This window comes from Schistocerca gregaria, chromosome 2 (assembly GCF_023897955.1).
Source record: "Schistocerca gregaria isolate iqSchGreg1 chromosome 2, iqSchGreg1.2, whole genome shotgun sequence".
Taxonomy (NCBI): Eukaryota; Metazoa; Arthropoda; class Insecta; order Orthoptera; family Acrididae; genus Schistocerca; species Schistocerca gregaria.
The window spans coordinates 435,130,365-435,158,044 of record NC_064921.1 but is presented as its reverse complement, the minus strand read 5'-3'; the positions used below and the strand labels follow the sequence as shown (position 1 = coordinate 435,158,044).

The 27,680-nt window shown below is 43.8% G+C and overlaps 2 protein-coding genes across 2 annotated transcripts in view; one reads left to right on the top strand and one right to left on the bottom strand.

The window, feature by feature from the left end:
* The window catches only part of LOC126324953 (adenylosuccinate lyase), a 722,118-nt gene that overhangs the window by 50,330 nt on the left and 644,108 nt on the right, over window positions 1-27,680 (bottom strand). The gene's annotated exons all lie outside the window — the stretch shown is intronic.
* Window positions 6,343-27,680, top strand: part of LOC126325021 (protein snakeskin) — a 46,025-nt gene continuing 24,687 nt past the window's right edge. The window contains exon 1 of the mRNA XM_049995139.1: window positions 6,343-6,465. Coding sequence (XP_049851096.1) covers window positions 6,412-6,465 — 54 coding nt within the window. The 5' untranslated portion in view covers window positions 6,343-6,411. The remainder of the gene's footprint in view (window positions 6,466-27,680) is intronic.

The window sequence follows — 27,680 nt, the reverse complement described above, 5'->3', positions numbered from 1 at the left end:
CTGCCACTATCCTTATCCCTTATAATACGTGCAGCCCTTATTACCTATGCATTTCTCTCCGTGGTGGTCGTTTTGTCGCTGGTTCGTCCAGAGGTCACCACGGTGCTGGGATTTTGATCATCCATCCTATTTACAAAATCCCCATGACGTATGGTGGCAGCAAACCACCAGAGCCGGTTTGGCCTCAACCTGCGGACGGGGATTACTGGCGACCTCCTCGCGTGACCAGCCATCCTTCCACGCCGCCTCACAAGCGAGTCATATCTGCACTTCCTGCGGGTCGCCCTGCTTCCTCTGCCAGAAGGCGTGAATTTGCTGGCACGAAGGGTAGCGCTGCTGCCACACGGCCGTACTACAGCTCACTGCCCTATTGAGTTCGGAGCTAGAAAACTAGTACACACAAAACATGCTCACTTGCCTGGTGCGCTTTTATAAGTGCTTTCATCGTTGAAACCAACACTGTCAAAGATCCATCTCCACATTCAAGTGGGTGTACCTCCCATGGAACGCATTTCCGGCCGTATGAAGTCTTTTGCTCCTTCCCCTCCCAGGGCCGGCCGGAGTGGCCGAGAGGTTCTAGGCGCTACAGTCTGGAACCGCGCGACCGCTACGTCGCAGGTTCGAATCCTGCCTCGGCCATGGATGTGTGCGATGTCCTTAGGTTAGTTAGATTTAAGTAGTTCTAAGTTCTAGGGGACTGATGACCTCAGATGTTGGGTCCCATAGTGCTCAGAGCCATTTGAACCCCTCTCAGGGATTGCTTGCCTAGAATCTGTCCCGATTAAGTAAAATCGGCCTGTAGTTCCAAACACATGCCTTCGGCTTTATCGCCACGTTCACCCAACATATTTCTTTGCATGAATCTCATGATACCATCTCATAGCCAAGCAGTGCCTGGTAATGACATGCACTAAAACCCAGGAAAGCTACTCTTTTATTTTCGTTAATATAATGAGCATATTATCTATGTTTTCATTTTTTAAAATTGAAGTGTGTAATGGAAAGATACTGATTTTCTAGTAATAAATTTTCATAAAGGTAACTGCAATCAAGTCTCCGTTTGGTCGAAACAGTCATATTTTGCAGAAATAAAATTTTTGTGGTGAATTCCATTTGTATTTTTGCAGCTCGTGCACCTAAACCTTTTACTTGATAATAACTGCAAAATCCAACTCAGCTGCAATTATTTTATTATTAATAACCATAACCAACAACGATTAGCGCCCAATGTGTCGTTAACAGAATTCATCACTGCAAATTTCTTTACGTATGATGGAACTGCTGAATGGTTGTGGTGGTTAGGGGCCGTGTATTTCCGTACACCGGACACGAGGATCCATTCGCTGTACTGCGTGGTCGTACTTGTCGGATCCTCCCCAGGTACCAATCTGAGACATTCACATATGCGCCTGCAGTTAATGTCACGTGTTAAGGCAGGTTCTCCAAATGGTTCAAATAGCTCTAAACACTATGGACTTAAAATCTGTGGTCATCAGTCCCCTAGAACTTAGAACTACTTAAACCTAACTAACCAAAGGACATCACACACAGCCATGCGCGAAGCAGGATTCGAACCTGCAACGTAGCTGCAGCGCGGTTCCAGACGGAAGCGCCTACAACCACTCGGCCACAGCGGCCGTCAATGCAGGTATTTCTTGCACCTAACCAATTTGGATTTCCATGCTTTTCGCCTCTTCTATTCTGGATCTTACCTAAGGAACCACGACTAGTCTCCCGTAGCGATCAGACCAGGAAAGGTGGCATTACTACCCGCCATGTCGGTAAGATCCCCGCAAGCCTCCATCCTGCCCTGTTCCTGTTTGCATTCTTGTCGTGATGTACTGCCCGTGAACATCGTTCGCTCTTGCAACTTCGCGGTTACAGCTGTATAAGCACTCTCGTACGACACTCCCACGTGCTCCTCTAACATTGGAACCTTCCATAAACGACCTCCAGACAAAGCTGACGAATTTTCTTGATGATGTCACCGGTGTACATCATCATGGACCTGTTGCACATCTTTCACGCTGTCTAAAGCATCATGGAAGCGCATGTATACACACTTTTTAGAAACAAGGTTTTCCGTACGCCTTGTGCAGCATTTCGTAACATCCTCCAGCCATTGTCTCAAGTATGAAGTCAAAATTCACGTTCGTGCGGCGAGTATGATGCATCTTTGGTGGTCGTGTGGACCCCTAAATTTTCTGAATAAAAATAGTTATTTGAAACCTTAAAGGTTTTCGGAACGAATCCTCTATTTGTCTGTGGAGCCTTGCTGACACATTGGCGAGTCTCTTGTTTTTCGCTGTGTTGGTGATTCCTTTAGAAGAAGGGCACTGCCGACTTCCTTCCCCTAATCCGACGAGACCGATGACCTCGCTGTTTGGTCTCTTCCTCCCAAATCAACCCAATCCATTGCCTTTAGAAGACTTGCTGTAAATAGGCCAGTACCTCCATCGATTCTTCCCTTGCGAGGTGTTTTCCATCTTGAGGACGGACGTGAAATTCCCCTTAGTAACTTACTATAACGTCACTGAATCCATTCCACTCCATATTACCCTTAACAGTATAGCGGTACACCATCGTTCGACAACGCGCACACACAAACTTCACAAGTCCACAGCTCGTGGTCGTGCGGTAGCATTCTCGCTTCCCACGCCCGGGTTCCCGGGTTCGATTCCCGGCGGGGTCAGGGATTTTCTCTGCCTCGTGATGACTGGGTGTTGTGTGCTGTCCTTAGGTTAGTTAGGTTTAAGTAGTTCTAAGATCTAGGGGACTGATGACCTCAGATGTTGAGTCCCATAGTGCTCAGAGCCATTTGAACACAAACTTCACGTCTGGTCACCCATAATGCTTCGACAATGAGAAATAACTGACTCAAGGCCAATAGCACCAAGTGAAACACACGGCTGCAATTCATTCCCCACGTTTTTGGTAAAAGGTTACACATAGAAGAATATATTTGCAGGTTGAGAATACCATATCGAAATATTGTATAATGGCATAATTGCTCTCTAACTCTCACCTATATGACTTAAGAAATGAGCGGTTTTTTTCCACCAACACAGTACCTCATAACCAGAAGAAACAATAATATTTATCGGTGCCTAATAGGGTGCACGGTTATCGTAAACGGCAGACACAGCTTCGAAAGTAATAAAAATGGATTCAGTCAGGTTATAGTAAGTTACTAGGGGACATTTCACGTCCGTCCTCAAGATGAAAAACACCTCTCAATGGGAGAATCGAGGGAGGTACTGACCTATTTACAGCAAGTCTTCTAAAGGCGATGGGTTGGGTTGATTTTGGGGGAAGAAACCAAACAGCGAGGTCACCGGTCTATCGGATTAGGAAAGGAGGGGAAAGAAGTCGGCCGAGCCCTTCTTCTAAAGGAATTACCAACAGAGCAAACAACAAGAGACTCGCCAATGTGTCAGCAAGGCTCCACAGGCAAACAGAGGATCCGTTCCGAAAATCTTCAAGATTTCAAATACTATTTTTATTTTGATAATGTAGGGGTTCACACGACCACCAAATATGCATCGTATTCGCTGCACAAGTACGTCAATACGACACTGACAGGTTTCGCACAACAGTGTGGAGCTCTTTAGCGTTCTAGGCTGTCTCCAGATGTAAATGCTGTTCCTCTGTCTAAGAGCGTTGGTCACACATAAAGAAAACAGCAGTGTGCTACTACCTGTCATTTGCAATCCAATACGCTATAAATACTTCCTCTAAAACGGTTTTCAGCTGTACACGTCCATATTGACCCTGCATGTGTTCTAATATTAACTACTGGTACGCACCTTTTATTAGGTTATAATCTTGAATTTTTTTTATCCCTTGGAACCCAGCAAAGTACTTCCTCAGTCCAACGCTTTTGCCTGGTTACATGTCCCGACCATTTCCATTTCATTTTCATTTGGTCATAATTATGTCTTATGATGTACTTTGTCATAATCAGGAACTTTGTGTCTTTTCTTTAATAAGATTTTTTTAGCAGAGGTCCAGACTTCCAAACATTTTTTCAGGTAGTGGCGCGCTCTCGCACGCTTGCAAACCTCTCTCGCCTGAGTGCACATTTCCAGTAGCACGCTACACTGTATGAGCGGTAAGAAGGGAAACTGCGAGCGCACCACATCAAACGCAGTGAAGTCGCGGAAGGAACACTAAACGTAAAACGCCACGAGTCCGTCAACACGACACTGACAGGTTTCGCACAATAGTGTGGAGCTCTGTAGCGTTCCAGGCTGTCTCCAGTTGTAAATATTGTTCCTCTGTCTAAGCGCTTTGGTCACACATAAAGAAAACAGCACTTTACTACCACCTGTCATTTGAAATCCACTACGCTTTAAATATCTCCTCTAAAACGGTTTTCAGCTGTTCACGTCCATATTGGTCCTGCATGTGTTCTAGCGGAGTATATATGTAGATGTAGATGAACTGTAATTCCCTCGTCCGCCTGTTCCTAGCCTCCGATCGAAGGTGGGGGATGACACAGAATGTTGCGAGGTGTCCATTACTTGTTTTCAGACGGCAGTCGGAAATGTTACAGGATTACGACGTGCTTGGTGCACACGTGGTCGACTGCAACCTCGACGACGAGTATGTCTGCCCTCAAGCGTCCAAGCAATCCAAGATCAGGCCGTTGCCATATTCGAATGCCCCAATCCAACATTGAGCCACTATCGCACTCGAATGCCCAACAAGTCTGGATATTGCACGACTTGAGCAGCTGGCCACATCGAGACCCACAATGACGCACATCCCAAACTCTTTCAGTTCCTTATAATCGTCTCACACGAATACGCAGCACCACCGTGTCCTTGGAAGTAATCACTCAACATCGTTGAGGACTTCTTACATACCCTACAACACTTGGTAACATCTCTAAACAAGGACAACAGTAGTGTACTCTGCTGGCCATTCTACGTGAGACAGAGAACTGCAACTCTGATCATTTACATAACAGCCGATGGTTTGTACTTGTTCTGACATGCGACCATATCCTTTGAGTGCTTCACTTTTTTGGCAGGCAGTGTATTTGCGTTTGATACAATACAACGGCAGAAAGGCAACAGACGTTGTCCTCGATGGTGAGTGTTCATCGGAGGTGAGGGTATCATCTGGAGTGCCCCAGGGAGCTGTGGTAGGTCCGCTGTTGTTTTCTATCTACATAAATGATCTTTTGGATAGGGTGGACAACAATGTGCGGCTGTTTGCTGATGATGCTGTGGTGTACGGAAGGTGTCGTCTTTGAGTGACTGTAGGAGGATACAAGATGACTTGGACAGGATTTGTGATTGGTGTAAAGAATGGCAGCTAACTCTAAATATAGATGTAAATTAATGCAGATGAATAGGAAAAAGAATCCCCTAATGTTTGAATACTCCATTAGTAGTGTAGCGCTTGAGACAGTCACGTCGATTAAATATTTGGGCGTAACATTGCAGAGCGATATGAAGTGGGACAAGCACGTAATGGCAGTTGTGGGGAAGGCGGATAGTCGTCTTCGGTTCATTGGTAGAATTTTGGTTCATCTGTAAAGGAGACCACTTATAAAACACTAATACGACCTATTCTTGAGTACTGCTCGAGCGTTTGCGATCCCTATCAGGTTGGATTGAGGGAGGAGATAGAAGCAATTCAGAGGCGGGCTGCTAGATTTGTTACTGGTAGGTCTGATCATCACGCGAGTATTACGGAAATGCTTCAGGAACTCGGGTGGGAGTCTCTAGAGGAAAGGAGGTGTTCTTTACGTGAATCGCTACTGAGGAAATTTAGAGAACCAGCATTTGAGGCTGACTGCAGTACAATTTTACTGCCGCCAACTTATATTTCGTGGAAAGTCCACAAAGATAAGATAAGAGAGATTAGGGCTCGTACAGGAGCATATAGGCAGTCATTTTTCCCTCGTTCTGTTTGGGAGTGGAACAGGGTGAGAAGATGCTAGTTGTGGTACAAGGTACCCTCCGCCACACACCGTATGGTGGATCGCGGAGTATTTATGTAGATGTAGGCAACAGAAGTCCGCTGTCAAGAGGGAGAAGTGATGTTTTGGCTCTGTCACGACCTCATTATCGAAATAAAATACTGCAAAGACACCACTATAGAAGTGACGTGTTGTTTCAATTGTTGTGGGAGACAGCAAAGTTCAGCAAACTGTTGAGATGGAGCGATATCGCGTAGCGGTGTCATTGTCAACGAGCGCGGTCCCTGGCAGCCCAGTGGGCATGCCGCAGTGTGGCAGCCCAGATATGGCGGCGCTGTGATCCGCGGCGTCACAGAGGGAGCTCCCGACAGGTGCGTCGGCGTTATCGGGTGGCGCGAGTTATCTGCCGGGCAGGCCACAGCTGCAGCCACGCCAGGACCCGCCATTGTCGGCTGAGACGTGACGCGCGCGGCACCACCATGTCCGCCAAGATCCTCAGCATCGCCTCCATCTTCATCAAGCTGCTCAAGCTGGTGAGTAAGTGCACGGCGCCCGGCGCTCTCTGCACGCGTCACGCCACAAGCAGCTGTACCTCCGCGCAGCTGTAGCAGCGGCTTAACACCGTGCGGACTTTCATTACACAGTGACACATTTCTCGAGGCGCTCAATGGAGGCTTCACTGGATTCGTGACACACTCTCAGGTAGTTCGTCCGCCGCGAACAAGGAAAGGGATCTTACGAGCACTGATGAACATACCGTGGCATTTACTGACATCGCTAGCTGAAAAATGTGGTGGTTGTGGAAGAGTGAACTGTTCTTTCATGCCATACTTTCTGGTCTAGCAGCGAGCAGCGGCCTCTCATCTTCCAATAATGGAGAGATTTTCAATGTAGTGTTCCGATGATACTGGTGGAGATCATGCTATTTCATTGTAAACGCTGTCGTTGTGGAACTTCGGCGCTTTTACCTGCATCTTTACTTCGGTTTAAATACGCGTGAAGAGTTACTTTTTTTTCTTTTTGAAACGCGCAACTTAATCTTTCTTATGGGCTTACAATGTAATTATAAACAAACAATATTTTAACTTTAAATTCAGAAATTCCAACTCACTTTCCAATTGGGATATGGTTAAAGAGTTACATTTGTGGTGCCCCTCGCATTCCCTATGTGGACGTCGACCAGACAGTTATGAGCATTTAAAACTGTAACGGCTAATAAGAAGCCGGCCACAATGCAATGCGCATTGTTGGCTAGCTCTTCAATCACAAAAACCCCCATCGCTAAAACGTTAACTTACCTCTGCGGTTATTATGCTTATTACTCTTACACGTATCTGTTTACTGCAGATGACTTATGCGATAGTGCTAATAAGAGAAGCGAGGCGTTGAAATCCTTTCTTGGTGGATAGAGCGCGCGCCTGTGTGTGTGTGTGTGTGTGTGTGTGTGTGTGTGTGTGTGTGTGATATCCAATCGCTGTTTATCCTAAAGTTTCAATAAAGTAGCGGGATGAATCAGTTCTTTCTCGTATCACGTTATTACTCATATCAGCTTGTAATAACAGATATTAATACGAACAAACAAAAACTAACTTACATACAGTATTTACTTAGCGTCAGCACGCGTGAAGTATAGTAAATTTCATACTACTCCCACAGATCTCAAACATTCACATTATAATACGGATAAATTTAAGTTATCTGTGGTATGAGCGTATAGTGGAAGACGCAGAAATTCAAACTCCTAATATGTGAAGCAGGATGGTCAACTGAATTAACACCTATTCTGCTTTATTCCGGAGTACGACTTCATCAATACATTTTTGACAGACACATATAGGCAAGTGTTTGCTCAGAAAAATTATCGCCCACAATCATGACAGCACAAGTCAGACGTTTGCGAATGAACATAAATATACAATATTATAGGAGGACTAAACCGACACTTTCAGCATTCCAAAGTCAAGAGCAAAACATACAGAACGGTCTTTCCCAGAGTAGTGGACGGATTTCAATAGTTTTTATTGAGTGCGACCAAAGTGAAGCTATTCATGGATTAGTTTTTTACACGTATGGATAAATCTGAGCGCACATGTGTTACAGAAAATAATCTGATTCCCTCTGCCATTGTTTGCAAAATGATTTAACACTTACTCCTGAGCATTAAGCAATGTTTGCGCTTGGACTGGTTGCTCATGCGAAACAAAACACAAGGCCTTAAACTAAATGCTGAAAATGTAGACAGACACAAAGGTACCTGGAGTATGCCTCAGAACCCTGTAGTAAGCCCAGTGACGTTTCCGAGCTACACTAAGGAGTTAGTTTACCACATTTACAGGCTGCTACAGACCCTTTTCAATTGAAGCACTTCTCTGTGACAAAGCCAAAACATCGTGAAAACTGCACTCTTACACCTATATGGCTGCAGGAGGTTTTGGACCGCAAATCTTGGAAACGGGTTTCGAAAAACAAATCAGATTATATGTTTAGTAAATTTTAGTTTCTCAGTGATTTCCGGTAACAATATTAAGGCACCAACCCAGTCCATGACGACAGAAAGAAAATACTTGACGCGAAGTAGAGGAATGGATGAGAAATAGACTCGTGTTCGGTAGGTGCGAGGTTCCTATTCTTCGACACGGTGGGGTAAATATTCGTTAAATTGTGTTCTTGTCTGCCATTCTAGTTCCAGCGATCCGGGGTATCTCAGTGTAACAGACCATTAATTAACCAGCACAGTCGTGGAAGCGATCACAGCCGCAGGACAGCAGGTGATTCGCGTCACGATATCGCACGACGGAAGCCTTTGACGAATCATTCATACATCTGCCCTGTTTTTCTAAGATCGTTGGTAAACGTTTCGCTGCGACTAATCTCAGTCTGTTTTCTTTTATGTTGTTATAAATGACCTGTCGTCGTCGTCGTCGTCGTCATCGTCATCGTCTTCCTTTCAAGGATTAGGACATTGCATGATCTGAAGTCGCAAAAAAAAATCATAACCATGTTTTTCCGAGGTCTTACAGTATCTCTTTTTCCCATTCGGCTTGTAGTTCAGGATCTTCTGGGAAATTCTACGACAACTCCTTTTCATGCGTATTGTCTCCAATTTTCACGATACTTCTGACATTTTTCATTCATGCTGAAGATATTTAATTCTTTTCTAGTATCTTTATTACTAATTATATCTCTTCTGCTGTAAATTATAAATGTTTATCCACCTTGTAAACTATTATTTTTATATCATAACCTTTTCATAGTTCTTAGATGCAGCAAGAATAATATTTTGTGATTCAAATGTAGTGTACTTTACCTTGTTATCGATTTAGATACAAGTATTACCCAGAAAGTATTGCACCGTAATTTTTTCTTCAACAATTGTTTACTGAACGTAATGAGAATTACACACGCGAAAGAATGGTGTTTTATCAACAAACACACTTTTTTTCACGTAATCTCCATTCTGTTCTATGGCGTTCCTCCAGCGCGAAACATGGGCGTGTATCCACTGTCGGTACCAATGCTTGCCCTGGTGGCGGAGCCATTGCTTCACTGTGTGAATCACTTCCTCATAGTCCTCAAAATGTCTTTCACGAACGGTATCTTTCAATGGCCCAAACAACTGGAAATCCGAGGGGGCTAGTTCAGGGCTGTACGGTGGATGGGGTAGCACTGTCCAACCCTGTTTTGTGACGTGTCCAGCAGTCCACAGACTTGTTTGGGGCCGAGAGTTATCGTGTTGCAGCAAAACATCTCCTGGGTCGCTGTGGCTCGGAAGTCGCCGGAAGCGCGCCTTGAGTTTCGTTAATGTGTTGACATATGCTTCTGAATTAATGGTACCGCCTAATGGCATCACATTAATGAGAATCACACCTTCACAGTCCCAGAACACTGTGATCATGATCTTACCGGCGGAAGCAGTTAGTTTGAATTTCTCCTTCTGCGAGGAGTGGCGCCATTCTGTCGATTGTCGTTTTGTTTCGGGTTGAAAACGGCGAACCCATGCTTCATCAGCTGTCACGATTCCAGATAAGAAGGCCTTCCCATCAGCTTCAAAACATTGCAACAAATAAAGACAAATGTTTTTTCTGTGCGATTTGTGACCCTTCGTTAGACACCGCGGGACCTATTTTGCACAAACTTTTGAGTATCCAAGAAAAAAAATGGTTCAAATGCCTCTGAGCACTATGGGACTTAACATCTGAGGTCATCAGTATCCTAGAACTTAGAACTACTTAAACCTAACCAACCTGAGGACATCACACACATCCATTCCCGAGGCAGGATTCGAACCTGCGACCGTAGCGGTCGCGCGGTTCAAGACTGAAGCGCCTAGAACTGCTCGGCAACACCGGCCGGCGAATATTCAAGAGTGCGGATAATTGCATCCACACTTCCTTTGCTCATTAACAGATGCAGCGCCAACTGCCGAGTCGTAATGCGCCTGTCCTCGAGAATGAAGACATCAGCTCTCTGCAACTTGTCAGGTGTGACAGCCATGGACGGTCTCCCCGACCGCTGCAAATCGTGGAACTCCGCGAACCGCCTTCTGATGACTTCACCCTCCGTGCCCAGAGACTAACTGTACTTCTGTCGACAGCAGATGCTCAACAGACTTTGCACAAGCGTTTGTGAATATTCCCCACAGTTTCTGTTTCCGCAGTGAGAAATTCAATGACGGCACGTTGCTTGTGACGTACATTACCTACAGACGCCATTTTGAAACTGTCCTGCAGCTACGCCCTCCGTCGGAAGTGAAGAACACTTGGCGCGCTCACACAGGAGACTTCAAATAACACATACGGAATCTTTAGCATTCGTAGCGTTGTTTTCGGCTGAGAAAAAAAAACGGTGCATTGCTTTCTGAGCAACCCTCGTATATTGATGGAAGACACATGTTGTAATTATACCCGAGGGCTTTTTTTAAATTGGTGTATGCCATAAAATGACGATATTAATGTGAAGGAGTTCATAACAGTTTGGGTGTCTGAAGATAGGCTAAATGATTGTACTTCCGTTTTGTACATAAAAAAAAGACACACACACACACACACACTTATAAAAGTTAGTAATGAATTCCGTCTACTGCCTTTGTAGCATTTTCATTATGCCAATATCATAATTAAAAGCTCTACGGAGAGCACATGCAAGTTGCTTCATTAATTTGACGTACACAATAGAAATCAACGAATTTCACAGCTACGCGTTTCTGGCGTGTTGATATTGTAATGTAAGTTCTGCAATAACAAACGAAAGGCAGATTGTGAAGCTGTCACTCCGAATTGTGGAAGGCGCAATAAAAATGTTACGAAATGTGTTAAATTGTCCATTTATTTCACTGTTTCACTATGTCTACAATGGAATTTGAAATCACCTACAAAGAGGTGACAAGAATCATGAGATTCGTCATAATATCGCGTCGGACATCCTTTTTCCCGGTGTAACAGAGTACATGAAATGAAATGAGAGTTTGGCGTCATTGGCCGTGAGGCCCCTTACGGGGCAGGTCCGGCCGCCTTGGTGCAGGTCTTATTACATTCGACGCCACATTGGGCGACATGCGCGCCGGAAAGTAGCTCGACGTGGAATGGACTTAACAAGTCGTTGGAAGTCCCTACAGAAATACTGAGCCATGCTGCTCCTATAGCCGTCCATAATTACGAGAGTGTTGTCGACGCACGAATTTGTGCACGAACTGACTCCTCGAATATGTCCCACAAATGTTCAATGGGATTCATGGCGGGCGATCTTGGTGGCCAATTTATTCGCTTTATTGCCCACAAAGTTCTTCAAACCAATCGGAAACAACTGTAGGCCAGTGACACGACACATTGCCAATCATAAAAATTCCATCGTTGTTTGAGGATATGAAGTCCGTGAATGGCTGCTAATGGTCTCCAAGTACCCGAACATAAACATTTTCAGTCAATGGTAGGTTCAGTTGGGGCAAAGCACCCAGTTCATTCCATGTAAACACAGCTCACACCATTATGAAACCACTACCATCTCGCAGAGTGTGTTGTGGACAACTTGGGTCCATGGCTTCGTCGGGCCTACGCCACACTCCAACCCTATCATCAGCTTTTACCAACTAAATTCTGGATTCATCTGACCAGGTCACGGGTTTCCAGTCGTCTAGGGTCCAACTGATATGGCCATAATCTCTGGAGAGGCCTGCAGGCGATAGCGTGCTGTTAGCGATGGCACTCGCGTCGCTCGTCTGCCGCCATATCCCATTATGTGAAGGCCGTCGGTCCGTGCTAAGAGGTAGTGCCTAAAATGTGGTATTCTCGACACATTCTTAACACTGTGGGTCGCGAAATTACCATTCCACGTTCACAGTCTGTTAATTCTCGTCGTGTAGCCACTATCACGTGGGAAACCTTTCACATGAATCACCTGAGTACCAATCACTGCTCTGCCAATACACTGCCCTTTTATACCCTGTGTACGTCAAATAGCGCCATCCGCATACGTGCATATCGATCACCCGTCAGTGTGTGTTGATGATTGCTTAAGACTGCAATGCTACTAAGATAACTTTATGCTCAAGTCGGCGTCACCTCACAAAGTTATGAAATACCGTCGCATCGTCTTCTACACTACTGGCCATTAAAATTGTTACACCAAGAAGAAATGAAGATGATAAACGGGTATTCATTGGACAAATATATTACACTAGAACTGACATGTGATTACATTTTCACGCAATTTGGGTGCATAGATCCTGAGAAATCAGTACCCAGAACCACCACCTCGGGCCGCAATAACGGCCTTGATACGCCTGGGCATTGAGTCAAACAGAGCTTGGATGGCGTGTACAGGTACAGCTGCCCATGCCGCTTCAACACGATACCACAGTTCATCAAGAGTAGTCACTGGCGTATTGTGACCAGCCAGTAGCTCGGCCACCATTGACCAGACGTTTTCAATTGGTGAGAGATCTGGAGAATGTGCTGGCCAGGGCAGCAGTCGAACATTTTCTGTACCCAGAAAGACCCGTACAGGACCTGCAACATGCGGTCGTGCATTATCCTACTGAAATGTAGGGTTTCGCAAGGATCGAATGAAGGGTAGAGCCACGGGTCGTAACACATCTGAAATGTAGCGTCCACTGTTCAAAGTGCAGTCAATGCGAACAAGAGGTGACAGACGTGTAACCAACGGCACCCCATACCATCACGCCGGGTCATATGCCAGTATGGCGATGACGAATAAACGCTTCCAATGTGCGTTCACCGCGATGTCGCCAAACACGGATGCTACCATCATGATGCTGTATACAGAAACTGGATTAATCCGAAAAAATAACTTTTTGCCATTCGTGCACCCATGTTCGTCGTTGGGTGCACCATCGCAGGCGCTCCTGTCTGTGATGCAGTGTCAAGGGCAACCATGGTCTCCGTGCTGAAAGTCCATGCTGCTGCAAATGTCGTCGAACTGTTCGTGCAGACGGTTGTTGTCTTGCAAACGTCCCCATCTGTTGACTCAGGAATCGAGACGTGGCTGCACGATCCGTTACAGCCATGCAGATAAGATGCCTGTCATCTCGATTACTTATGATACGAGGTCGCTGGGATCCAGCACGGCATTCCGTATTTCCCTCCTGAACCCACCGATTCCATATTCTGCTAACAGTCATTGGACCTCGACCACAGCGAGCATCAATGTGGCGATACGATAAACCGCAATCGCGATAGGCTACAATCCGACCTTCATGAAAGTCGTAAACGTGACGCCTCCTTATACGGGGCGTCACAACAACGTTTCACCAGGCAACGCCGGTCAACTGCAGTTTGTGTATAAGAAATAGGTTGGAAACTTTCCTCATATCAGCACGTTGTAGGTGTCGCCACCGGCGCCAACCTTGTGCGAATCCTCTGAAAGCTAATTATTTGCATATCACAGCATCTTCTTCCTGTTGATTAAATTTCGTGTCCGCAGCATGTCATCTTAGTGGTGTAGCAATTTTAATGGCCAGTAGTGTAGATGCCTAAATCAGTCAGGCAGTGTCTCACTTTGATATCTAGGAACAAAAAGCATAAAAATTTCTGTATTTCTGAAAATCTACTTTTCTAATATGAATAAGATGGACAGAATACGTAAATAACTAACCAAAACAAGCGTACATTCTTCAGTCTGGAACCGCGTGACCACTACGGTCGCAGGTTCGAATCCTGCCTCGGGAATGGATGTGTATGATGTCCTTAGGTTAGTTAGGTTTAAGTAGTTCTTAGTTCTTGGGGAATGGTGACCACAGATTGTAAGTCCCATACACCTCAGAGCCGCCCGCATCTCGTGGTCGTGCGGTAGCTTTCTCGCTTTCCACGCCCGGGTTGCCGAGTTCGATTCCCGGCGGGGTCAGGGATTTTCTCTGCCTCGTGATGGCTGGGTGTTGTGTGATGTCCATAGGTTAGTTAGGTTCAAGTAGTTCTAAGTACTAGGGGACTGATGACTTAAGATGTTAAGTCCCATAGTGCTCAGAGCCATTTCCCCAGAGCCCTTTGAACCAAGCGTACATTTTTAATTCAGTATTTATTTTTAGAAAATGAAAAATAGGGATAATGCACGAAACGTTTCAGTCAGATATAATTATGGACTACAGTCACACGTTTTGCACTTCCTGCAATAAATATCTATAGGACGTAACTGAGAATTAAGTAGTATGATAGTACAAATAACTGATAGGTCTTATTTATAGCACAAAAATAGTGAGTGAAGCTGTGAAATACAGTCTAAAACAAGAGATCAACCACTGATTCGTACTGACACGTTCTCTACTACTTAAAGCTTTAATAGAATAAACACAAGAAAAGTATAGCGCAAAAAGAGTTCTATATTAATACGTTAGTATCACGGAATCCAATACCAGCTGCAGGTGCCAATGTAACACGTTAGAGGGGCAACGAAATTTTCATTTTCAATGCTTCACATTATTGTTGAGCGAACTTAAAATTTTTAAATTTTGTCATATCTACTCATTAAGAAGTATAATCTTATGTTACAAGTTTAACACAAAAAGATAAGTATTATAGTTCGAAATTGTGTGTTAGTTTGAGGCAGCGCGCAAATACCCGAACGTTATTCATCCAGCATTTGAGAATTAAAGCACCTAACGACTTCCAATAAACTTTACACATGACTTCAAACTTTACGAAACTTTTCGGTGCTGACACCCCCCCTCCCCCCCCCCCCCCCAACAAAATGATGAAAGGAAAAAAAGCTTATCGCTTTCTACGTTTTTAGTACTCATGCAGTAATACTTCAGCATCAGACACAAAGTTTTAATTTATTACTTCTTCACTGCTAACTCAATTCGCAACTCACTTTGCGACACAGTTTGTAAATTGTTTCTGTCTACATATATCGATGAACGCACCGGAAGAATTATATTATCATTGTACGAAGCATAATCCTGAATATATGACGTCCTTAACATCGAGATGTGTGAAGAACTTGCTCTTGCTTAAAACATAGCGCAAATTATCCACACTATATTCATCTAGCGCTTCTTAATGAGAGAACTTAGCGACTTCCAACAAACTTAAATGTAATTTCAAACCTTTTATAAACTTTTTTCTTGCTCACATGCTCAACGTCAAATATTTGACACTTTTTCTCATTTGTAAAGTAATCACACGAGTAAAGCTGTTTTATGTACTGGAGTTCGATTCTTTAAGGAATCCGGATTTACTGGTTCTTTCTAAATGTGGTGCGGTTTGCAGCCAATGGCAATGCCACACTAACGGAAGATTGCAACGAAAGCATTCTGTGTACGACATTTGCTTCGGCAGTGCCGGCACCTCCACCAGCATGTTACCATCAGAATAGAGCTCTTTCTCTGGTGGTAACGCCACCCACAACTCTCTTCCTCGTTAATATCTCCAACTAGAAAAAACATATATGTGCGTGTGTCCAGTTGCCAGTAGCGACCACTGTGGTTTCGTTAATGCATACTGTGATCAATCTAAGAACTAAACTTTCTGTAATACGAAACAACAACATATTTAAGTCGCAGCTAAGTAATCTTCTCAGCCTGATAAACTAAAAGGACTGTTTAGTATGGAAGTGAATTAGTATACAATCAAGCCGAAGCCAAATGAAATCTCAACATGGTATTTTGTGGGGTTTAATTGTTATATTCTGTTCGTTTACTTCTCTTGATCATTCACATGTAGGTGTAGCCATCGTAACTTTGGATTTTACCTCTTTTATATCCTGTTACTGGATCGTGCGTTGGAATGAATAACAGCCGCTATGCTCACATATTAGCTTGAACTTATCTACTTCTGGAATTTTTATAGTTAAGCCTATCTGTGACTCATTATGTGATCCCAGTAGCTCTGCTTCTGGAATTTGTACATCATTTCTGACTCAACGTTGTGTACCTATCCAATCTCTCTCTCTCTCTCTAAAACATGGTTCAAATGGCTCTGAGCACTATGGGACTTAACATCTGTGGTCATCAGTCCCCTAGAACTTAGAACTACTTAAACCTAACTAACATAAGGACATCACACACATCCTTGCCCGAGGCAGGATTCGAACCTCCGACCGTAGTAGTCACGCGGTTCCGGACTGAGCGCCTGAACCGCTAGACCACCGCGGCCGGCTCTCTCTCTCTCTCTCTCTCTCTCTCTCTCTCTCTCTCTCTCTCTCTCTCGGCCTTCACTTTGGTATTTTCTTCGAGCATCGTCCCCAGCTAGTGAGTTTGTTCACCACTTTAGTTCATAGTTTTAAAGGTATTAGCAACTGAAATACTCAATTATTTACAACAAACGGAAGATGCCAACGTAACAGTGGTACGAATGGTAAACTTATTGCTAGGCAGACTATAGGGGCATCTTTAAGAAGACAAGTAATGAGGACATCTCGCAGTAGCAGATGTACACACAGTTACTGTGAAGTTTGCTCATTGTTTCCCTATTGGAAACAGAATAGTTTAGTGGTATCACAATTCACAACAGTCACATGAATTTGAAACATTGTTATCACGTCTATTACTAAAGCTGTCGAATCTCATCTTTGATGTAATGTTTACTCAGCTTGTTAATGACAAACCACTACTAAAACATTTTCCCCTCTGTTTTTTATTTGTATGCCGAAACTATCACATCGATACCATTTCTTCTTCAGGGTAATCCAATATTGCCACACCTACATATCACTGCAAAAGATTTTCGCACGGCCTGATCAGTTCCTTTTTTTAAAAAAACTGATGTACGAGCAGCAATTTTGAGTCTTCTATTGTGACACAGTTAGAGAAAGTGAGCTGAAGTGACTGAAACATTTCAAATAACATTTTCCAGCACAATTATTGGCGAAAAACGTATTCTGCGTAAACCAACTTTGGACTGCAAGTATTACCCAGAGGAAGATCGTTGCATCCTTCTGTCCAAAAGATATAGAATGATGTTAACAAGAAACAGAGTTCATTTTTAAAAACAATCTCAAACGCAACAGTATCTTGGTATACTGCCCCACTGCATACTGTTTCTTGACCGAAAGCGCAGCTCAGCAGTTTTAGTTATTGGTAAAATATTAGGAACGCTCTGCGTATTCTGCAGAATGTACGGAGCAGAGTGCTTCGCGCCATTTTCATCTGCTCCGTTTCTCTCTACATTCGAATATGGACTGAAGGGGGGAAAATATCTGGCTGTATGCCTCTGGACGCGTCATACTCCCTCTTGCCCCTATATGTACTTCTACATCCGCAACATGTTATACATTGTATGTCGCGGGGACTTTGCACCACAAACTGGCTAGTCTTAATCACCCCATTCGTATAAGATACGAGAGATAATTGTTCTTTATACCTCTACGCATGCCCCAATCTCTCTTCCATTTCTCTTATGGATTCTGGACTAGATGCAGGTATACACTGGGCAGCTGAATTGTTGCGTAATCTCGTTCAAATACAGGACCTCCAAATTTTCCGAACAGGGTTTCGCTAGACACGCGCTTTATCTCTTCAAAAGATTCTCATTTAATCTCCTGAAGCATCTGTGTTACATTTGAGTACATGCTATACAGAAAAGTAGGAAGCCTGACAATAAGCCGACGTCTTCCGTCAGTGTCACAAAAATGTTCAAATGTGTGTGAAATCTTATGGGGCTTAACTGCTAAGGTGACTTACACACTACTTAACCTAAATTATCCTAAGGACAAACACACATGCCCATGCCCGAGGAAGGACTCGAACCTCCGCCGGGACCACCGCACAGTCCATGACTGCAGCGCCTAAGACCGCTCGGCTCAGTGTCACAGGTTGATGATCCTAAGCACTGCAGCTGTATTGTAAAGTTTGCCGTACTGAGCCATTATTTACTATCCTTTGCATCTCGTGAACGAACAGAGGAGTTTGGTGGGGTACACGTACGTACATTCGGCATTAAAAGAAACGGTAAGGTGACACGGTAAAGCAGGAGAGATCTAATACAACAACTACTGTTAGTATTAAACTTGGAGACGACCGTTGGCGTAAGCTGACAAAGACACAGAGCCTCTTAGAGCGCAAGTGGATTATTTCACATAATTCTTGTTTTGAGATTTTTAATGCTTTACTAGTACTGTTATACAAAATTGAACAGTACTTTTTGTGTTACGTTCGAATCATATGCTTTTTTTTAAATTTATAACTCAGATTAGCAATTTCTAGAAATTAAGGATACAAACAGGTAAAGGATTTTATTTACCATAAAAGTGTACATATAAGTCAACAACATTGTATTTATATTACTTTATTTAACCTTTGTTAGTCGTCGCCAATACTACCATTTCCATGCAGTGGCTCAACGTCTTTGGCATTGTTAGAAGAACGAAAACGCTAGAACAAGTCGTGATGAACGGACCAAATGAAGAGGAAACGTTCTTTCCTACCTTTCTTCTTCTCTATTGTAAAAGCTAGGGTCCTGCGTAAAACTTTCCCTGATGCATGTCAGCCAGGCCAGCTTTTGAAATTCCATGACCGTCGAAGGTGTTTCCTGGAAAGAGACTGTGAATGGATCGCTTTTATTTCATCGAATCCACTGCATCTTCAGCCATGACACGGCAAGTTCTCCAGTGTCAGTCCTTTCTTTTGTGACTGACTTCAGTAAGAAGTCATTGTCTGTCATTACAGTGACATGAAACAGATTTTCATTTCCCTGACTTGGCGGTCATATTGTACTAATCAATAGGACAAAATGTTTCTTGTGTCTTGCTGCCGTTTTCTACTGAGGCAAAACCACCATCATTGGGGAAATAGGAATCGCCACTTCTCAGGAATTTTTGGGAACGACTTCAGTGTCAGTCTGAACCAGTTTCATTAACGTCAGGACTACTGTCCATGTCCTGTTCTGTTGAACTAACACTATACATGACATCATGTTTTGTGGACAGTGCTGTCGCTTCAGTGTGTTTGGCCGAAAGGGCACCAGTTTCCAGGGAACCTCGAGAGCCATTCACTGCATCACAGCCGTTTTATGAATCCTAATTTTCATGAGGCTTTGTGGCAGTCCAAACTGTAAATATGTAAATTAACATTTGTAATAAGCAACTTGTCGGTCTAGGGCCTTTTCCAAATCAAAAGAAAAGGCATAGTAGGACCTACCATAAGCTGATCATTCAGTGCCCACTTTCATGAACTCCTGAGCCTTTACAGCCTTACGGAAGCGCTATTCGTGGACTTGTTGAAGCTGTGCAGTCTCTTGTTCATCTGCTGAAGGGTTGAGTTTAGTATGAAACGAATCACGTTACACACAAGTAGTCGTTGTGGTGCGCGCGAAAATGCAGGTTGAACTCGTCATTAAAAGTTCCGCCAAAAATGATTTCTGGAACTGGCTTTTTTCCTTTACTTTCACCACGTTCCTTATATAAAACACTAGAACATTCGATTTTTCTAGTAAATATCTTCTATTCGGATTGTGGATCTTGTATAGTGGGATTGGCAAGAGGGGAATGATGCTATGTGATCACAAACAACCAGTATTTCTTGTTCTGGAGTTTTGTTATCAGGAACTTTCTTGCCTTCACCTGGAGGCTCTGTAAGTTGTACTTTCTTTATGGCCTGGGTAAATCTACTACGACAAAATCTGGAATGTATCCAAGATGTATTTTGCGCACACTGTTCCACTCCTTGCGTCAATGCTCAGATGAAAAATGTTTTTTTCTCTTTTTAAGATAACACGAAAACAAAAAAAAGCTGATCACCACTAGATGACTCCGAAAGTGATGGAAAATACTCGTCGTTAGATCAATTTTCATCCCAAACAACTGGTTCGCCGATGCTGTCTTCACCGTTATAACTCAGCATGAATCACACAGAACACAATTTAGTTTACCGCAAAGCACGTACAGGGGATGGACAAAAATATGAGAACAGTGCGAGAACTGCATGCAAATGCTAGCCAAGCCTGCAAGTTTCACCTACTGTATTTGACTTTTAACGCCACCTACGCAATGTCGTCAATACGTGGTAAGGGTCAGTCACTGCGAGAACAGCGTTCTTTGTAGTTGTCAATGCATCGTGTCCGTCGCCAGAAGATGATGGGTACGAAACTCATTGAAACGTTGCGACAAGACGACGCCACCACTCGGCTAATAACCCGAGAAGAATTCATCAGTAGAATACGCCGAGAAAGACTGCAATCGCAGACTTTAGCATGTTCGTCGCCACGAAGATGCAAACGAACTTCTCCATGACAACACAAGACCTCATACAAGTCTGCGCATCTCAGAGCAGCTCACAAAACACGACGCAATTCTTTCTCACCCATCCCACAGCTTAGATTCCGCACCTTCCGAATTGTATCTGTTTCTCCCAACGAAGAATGCACTCGGCGGGAAGCAGTTCAAATGGTTCAAATGGTTCAAATGGCTCGGAGCACCATGGAACTTAACATCTGTGGTCATCAGTTCCCCAGAACTTAGAACTACTTAAACATAACTAACCTCAGGACATCACACACATCCATGCCCGAGGCAGGATTCGAATCTGCACCGTAGCGGTCGCGCAGTTCCAGACTGAAGCGCCTAGAACCGCTGGGCCACACCGGCCGGCGCAGGAAGCAGTATGTGGACGATGGAGAGGTTATTGATGCAGCGAAATTTGGGTCTGACGTCCACAGAAGAGTGGTACCATACGGGCATACAAACTCCCCCAATAAGGTGGCGTAAGCCCGTCGCATTGAACAGATATTATGCTGAGAAATAGGATTTTGTAGACAAAAGACTGGGGAATAATATGGTGTATTGGAATCTTCAATAAAACCAACCTGCTTTCATAAAAACAATATGTTGCATTACTCATTGAACGCCACTCTTACATCACAAGTAGCATAGGTTACATTAACTTTTACATCCCAATACACCTGATCTATGCAGTCTTTGATTCCACTGTGTTTCAATCAAATCCACAGAAGGGCAATACACAATTAACCGCGTCTCTCCTGTCTCGGGGGAGCGTTTTATTGCCAAAAGAAGCACAAAATTCTGGGTGCAGTACAACCCACTATACGAACGTAGGGAAAACCTAATGTTACAAACATTTCTATGCAATACCCAAGCAGCCCAAATCTTCTGGGGAGGTCCAATTTACTTTTCCCCTGTACCCAAGTGTTTAAAATTTCAGTCCAAGATACGCCCTCCCCTATACCTACATGCTGCAATTCGCTAGTTTAGGAGGGTCCAGACCTCCCAAGCCTTTTTAGGGTCTCCTCTCATCTGTGCTTTTCATTTCCACTGTCTCGTATCTCTTTTGCTCCCACTGCTGCTATCTCCATCCATCTCCCTTTCTCTGCCACTGTATCTCACTGACGATCAATATCTCCTCTCTCTTTGGCTCCCACTGGTGTTGTCTTAATCGATCTCTCTCACTGCCATTTTTTCTCTCCGACCATCACCATTTCTCTCTCTCTCTCTCTCTCTCTCTCTCTCTCTCTCTCTCTCTCTCTCTCTCTCTCTCTCTCTTTCCCACACACACACTCTGCTCCCTCTTCCTCTGTCACTGTCTCTATGCTCCTCTCTTTCATCACAAAAAAGGTAAATATGTTCGCACGCCAAATTTTTGGTGCAAAAGATTGACTGAGGATTGAAGTAACTGGTAGCCCACTTTTCTGTCAGTCTTTTAAAGAGGAATGTATTCGCCTTTTTTGTGTTATGACAGGAGCATTTTTCCGCTCGTTCCCTTCAGCCCTTCAATAGCAAGGTGGTTCAGCTGCCCCTACAAATGTCGTTTACTGCAACCCGCAATGTCACGTCTGTCCAAAAAATCATGCGCAAGATTTTCATATTCTCTCCCACACTAAGCGTAAACTATTAGTCCTACAGAAAAAAAATTAACAGGACGTTTTTCTAGAAAATTTATTGTAGTTAAATTTTGTATTCGGATACGTTTCCGCTAGAGGCCTTAGTTTTCGAGCTATTCGAGAAAAACGTACAAAAGTGAGCTTCATACGCACCCACACTCAACCCCCACCATTCAGGATTTCTAGTATGTTATTCATGGCACTCCCTCCTCCTACCACTGTATCAGAATTTGCGATTGCACGAATTATTCCCCACATTCGTCCATTTCTGGTCTTCACTGACTGGCCTGTGTATATTTTACGTAACAATTTTGTGACTAAGAATCTACTGTGCTTCTAACTACGAAACTACTGTGCTTGTAAAGCTTAAGTTTGGATCGCATTATCAACATAATTAGTTTTAGTATAACGTTTCCAAAATTCGTTTTTCTTTCATTGTCCTCACGTGCACACTTACATTAATAATATTAGAAAAATAACCGACTATTCCGGTAGTGTAATAGCTCAATCCATAGAGACTAAAAACGATCGAATATCGGGAATCATTAGTGTAGTCGGAAATTTTTGTACCATGGTATGAAAGAGTGCCACGAACAATACACTAGAAATTCTGACCCGTAAGAGATGACTGTGGGGGCGGAGGTGCCTTTGCAGGTCATTTCTCTAAGTTTTCCTTGAGTAAATCGAAAATTGTGGTCTCAAGCAGAAACGTATCCGTGTACAAAATTTAATTACATTTCGTAGAAAAAGTATCTGTTCATATTTGCTGTAGGACTAATAGTTTGTGCGTAGCGAGTGAGAGAATACGAAAATCTCATGCGTAGTTTTTGAAGGCCAGATTGCATAAAACGACATCGGTAGGGGCAGCTGAATCGCACTGTATAAAACGAATTCAACAGGTCGGTAAAGTTTTGAGAGTTTATGTATATGATTCGGCACATTTATACACCCTGACACGTACAAATAACAAAGAAGTACGCGAAATATAAAGTTAACTCAAAATCGTTCGCTTTAAATTTTTGCTGTATGCTTTGCTCATTGATCGGATTTCATCTAAAACGTTCGGTTAATGATTTGTATCTCAAAAGAGTAACAATGTTATTAAAGATTTTTTACTGAATTTGAAGTCTTTATAGTTTTCCACTGTTTTGGCAGTCAGGCAAGTTAAGATCCTTTTTAACCAATTTTCTGCCACTCCATTACCACTATGGTCATATCTGTATAGGTGCGAAGCACCCATTACACAGAGAGAGAGCGTCATAAAGTTTTATTGGTGAAAAAATGTTGACTAAAAACATAGGTTGGTGAGCTCAGAACCCTTGTGACGACTCTATAACCCTGGCCATATGTCCACAAAGTCAGCCGAAATTTACGCCTCAGACCGGATATTATGTGCATATTTTACGCTCATACCTATGGTATGGATCTGGGTGACCGACACTGATATCGAAAAAAGTTTAGAAGTTCCCCGAGAACATTATCTTCAGAACATATGCTAAAAATTTAGACGATCTGCCATGAATATTAATTATAAAAGCGGTCATCCCCAAAAGAGGTACATTTCGTACCCAAAAATTATGATTTGCAGGGTTTTCTCAGGAACCGTCCACGGTGCTTTCATAAGCCTCCTAATGTCCATCCTAGACCACACCTAATGTAATAGAACGAACCGACGTAGTCCATTCGCCTGGGTTAGAGGTAGAGTGTAATATTTAAATTTTGACCCTATACAGAAGAATACATACAGTATGCCCGTTTCTCCGACAGGTATGGAAATGTGGCTAGGCCTACTCCAAAAACTTAATTCCTTACCTCTGTGACCAATAGAACCCGAGATATGACCTCCCAAAAAAATCACATCTTCACACTCGTTTATTGGAACATACTGGTATCGTGTACTGTCGTGCACTGACCGATTTTCATACAATGCACTTATGCAAGTAGAATCCGTGAATTTATATAAATTTAAGCGTACCTACTCCTCTGTATGAGATGTTAAGTACAGTGTGATAAAAAGTGTCACCAACCCCTACAGGTTCAAAATGGCTCTGAGCACTATGGGACTTAACATCTGAGGTCATCAGTCCCCTAGAACTTAGAACTACTTAAACCTAACTAACCTAAGGACATCACACACATCCATGCCCGAGGCAGGATTCGAACCTGCGACCGTAGCGGTCACGCGATTCCAGACTGAAGCGCCTAGAACCGCTCGGCCACTCCGGCCGGCCAGCCCCTATAGGAAATAGCATTGATGAAAACCAGAAGAAAAGTTTCTATAATGATATGCCTGGAAACCAATACTTGTTGAGACATGGGTCGTTTTACTTGTGACGAGTAATGTGTAGTACTCTCTGCTGTAGGCTGTCACACGAGATCGTGTTGTAAATCACCACAGTATGCACATGTGTGCAGATGAAAATCTCACGAAATCATGGCGATGTGACATGACAACCGCATCAGCATCAATGTATGAGCAGGGGCTGTCGGTGACAGACACATAGGACCATACACTTCACCGAACAGGCTAACAGGTTCTCTGTATCACAGATTCCTGCGCGATGAAGTACCGGAGCTACTGGGAAAGGTTTCCCTTGCAGGAAGAGAACAACTATAGGTTTACACATGACGGAATATCACCCCATTTTCTACGGATCGTGCCACAGTACCTCATCGGAACATTTGATGGGCGATGGACTGGCCAAGGACGTCAAGCAGCATGGTCTCCACCGTTACCAGACACGAATCCGATGGATTTCTAGCTCTGAGATCATCTGAAGCCATTTCTGTATGCCCAACTTACAGACAATGTGTAAACGTCACAGCAGTGTGTGACCAATTCATGTGACGCAGTCCGAATGGAGCCAGATGTATTTGAAAGTATGCGTGATTCGCCGGGAAGAAGGGTCGAAGGACATGTCAAGGATGCGTGGTAATCACATGCAGCACTGCTTTCGTAACAGACGCTACTCGTACGTAACAGAGGGATGGGAACGAGAGGGCACATTGGCCTATATCTCAACAGGCACTGATTTACAAACGTCATTATAGGAACTTTACTTCTACCTTTGACCAATACTGCCTCCTGTAGAAACATATGACACATTTTTTTAAAAAAATCTTATATGTATTAGAACAGACAGCGTCAATGTGCGCTCATCGTTTTTCGTCAAATGACGGCCTCATCTGTTTCCGCGTAGCCTCCTTCTGAAAGCACTGTAAGTAACCGGAGGGAGAGCACTAGCCGTAAGCTCTAATATACTCGCCGTTTAACCGGATCCGCTGATCAAGTCTGCGAGGTAGTGTTACCACTTTGTCAACAACATTTTTGTTTCTCGTCTTCCTTCCTTTGCTCTTTAACGCTACGCACCCACGCCTCCTCGATGTTATCTTCATCTTGCGACAGAAAACGATTGCGCCTAAGCCATAAAACGAGTGAGTGTCGCGCCAGTGACTCACCAATGGTCAGACTAAGGATGATACGTCATTCGTGCGTATGACTCAAAAGATGATTGCAACACGCATGTGTTAGAACTGCAACAACAGACCAGTCAGTCCTGAGTGGTGATCTGTTTCAGAATACACTAACCGGTGTAAACGATATGTGAGTAGCGTGAGAATACTTAACGCAAAGTCAGCAGATACATGCGCACAGATAGCTGCCGTGTCCCTTCCGTGTTCCTCACTGTCGTCTACCGAACAGAATTCGAGCGTACGGATGGTCAGGACAGCTGTGTGAAAACAATGAAGAATTTCTGGCAAACAGAACACAGCACGTCATTCGCAATGAAGAGAAATCTTCAGACGTAAAAGTATGATACGCGAACTAGGGTGGCAGTCATTAAAAAATATAGCGTTTCTCGCTGCGCCCGGACCTTCTCATGAAATTTCAGTTGTTATTTTTTCCTCAGAACGTAAAAATATTTTGTTGTTGCCCGCGGAAATATGGTGAAACGATCTTCATAATAAAATATCAAAAATCAGAGCTCGCGCGGAAAGAGTTAAGTGTTGCCTCTCCCGCGCGCTGTTCGAGAGTGGAACGGTAGAGAAGTAACTTAAAGGTGGTTCGATGAACTCTCTGACAGGCATTTAATTCTGAACTGCAGCATAATCACGTAGACGAAGACGTAGAAACATCAGGCGTAACACTAGGGAGTATTACAGGACCACTGATTTTCAGAATATATAAAAATAAGCTGGTGTATCATCTCGGAAGTTCCATTAGACCTTTCGTGGATGATGCTGCGAACACAGGAAAACTATAGAGAAATGCAAGAAGACCTGCAGAGGACCGACGCTTGGAGCAGTGATCGGCAGTCGAACCTGAACATAAACAAATCTAACGTACTGTGTACAAATAGGCACAAAGACCCATTACTTTACCAATTCACGATTGCAGAACGATCGGTGGAAGCAGTCACCTCCATGAAATACACAAGGGTATGTCTACACTGCAGTTTGAAGTGGAACGACCAGATAGAACTAAAAGCAGGAAATGAAGATGCCAGACTGAGAGATTCATTAGAAGAATCACACGAATATGTAGTCCATCAACTAAGTAGGTACACTATGTGATCAAAAGTATCGGACACTCTAAAAAAATACGTTTCTCATATTTGGCGCATTGTGCTGCCACCTACTGCTAGATACTCCACATCAGCGACCTCAGTAGTTATTAGACATCGTGAGAGAGCAGAATGGGGCACTCCGCGGAACTCACGGACTTTGAACATGGTCAGGTGATTGGATGTCACTTGTGTCTGTACGAGAGATTTCCACACTCCTAAACATCCCTAGGCCACTGTTTCCGATGTGACAGTGAAGCGGAAAAGTGAAGGGACACCGTGCGGTTCTAGGCGCTTCAGTCTGGAACAGCGTGACCGCTACGGTCGCAGGTTCGAATCCTGCCTCGGGCATGGATGTATGTAATGTCCTTAGGTTAGTTAGGTTTAATTAGTTCTAAGTTCTAGGCGACTGATGACCTCAGAAGTTAAGTCGCATAGTGCTCAGAGCTATTTGAACCATTTTTGAAGGGACACGTAAGCACAAAAGAGCACAGGCCGACCTCGTCTGTTGACTTACAGAGGCCGCCGACAGTTGAACAGGGTCATAAAGTGTAATAGGCAGACATCTATCCAGACCATCACACAGGGATACCAAACTGCATCATGATCCACTGTGCGTACTATGACAGTTAAGCGGGATGTGAGGAAACTTGGATTTCATGGTCAAGCGGCTGCTCATAATCCACACATCACGCCGGTAAATGCAAACGACGCCTCGCTTGGTGTAAGGAGCGTAAACATTGGACGATTGAACAGTAAAAAAAACGTTTTGTGAAGCGAAGAATCACGGTACACAATGTGGCGATCCGATGGCAATCCCCGGTGAACGTCATCTCCCAGCGTGTGTAGTGTCAACAGTAAAATTCGGGGGCGGTGGTGTTATGGTGTGGTCGTGTTTTTATG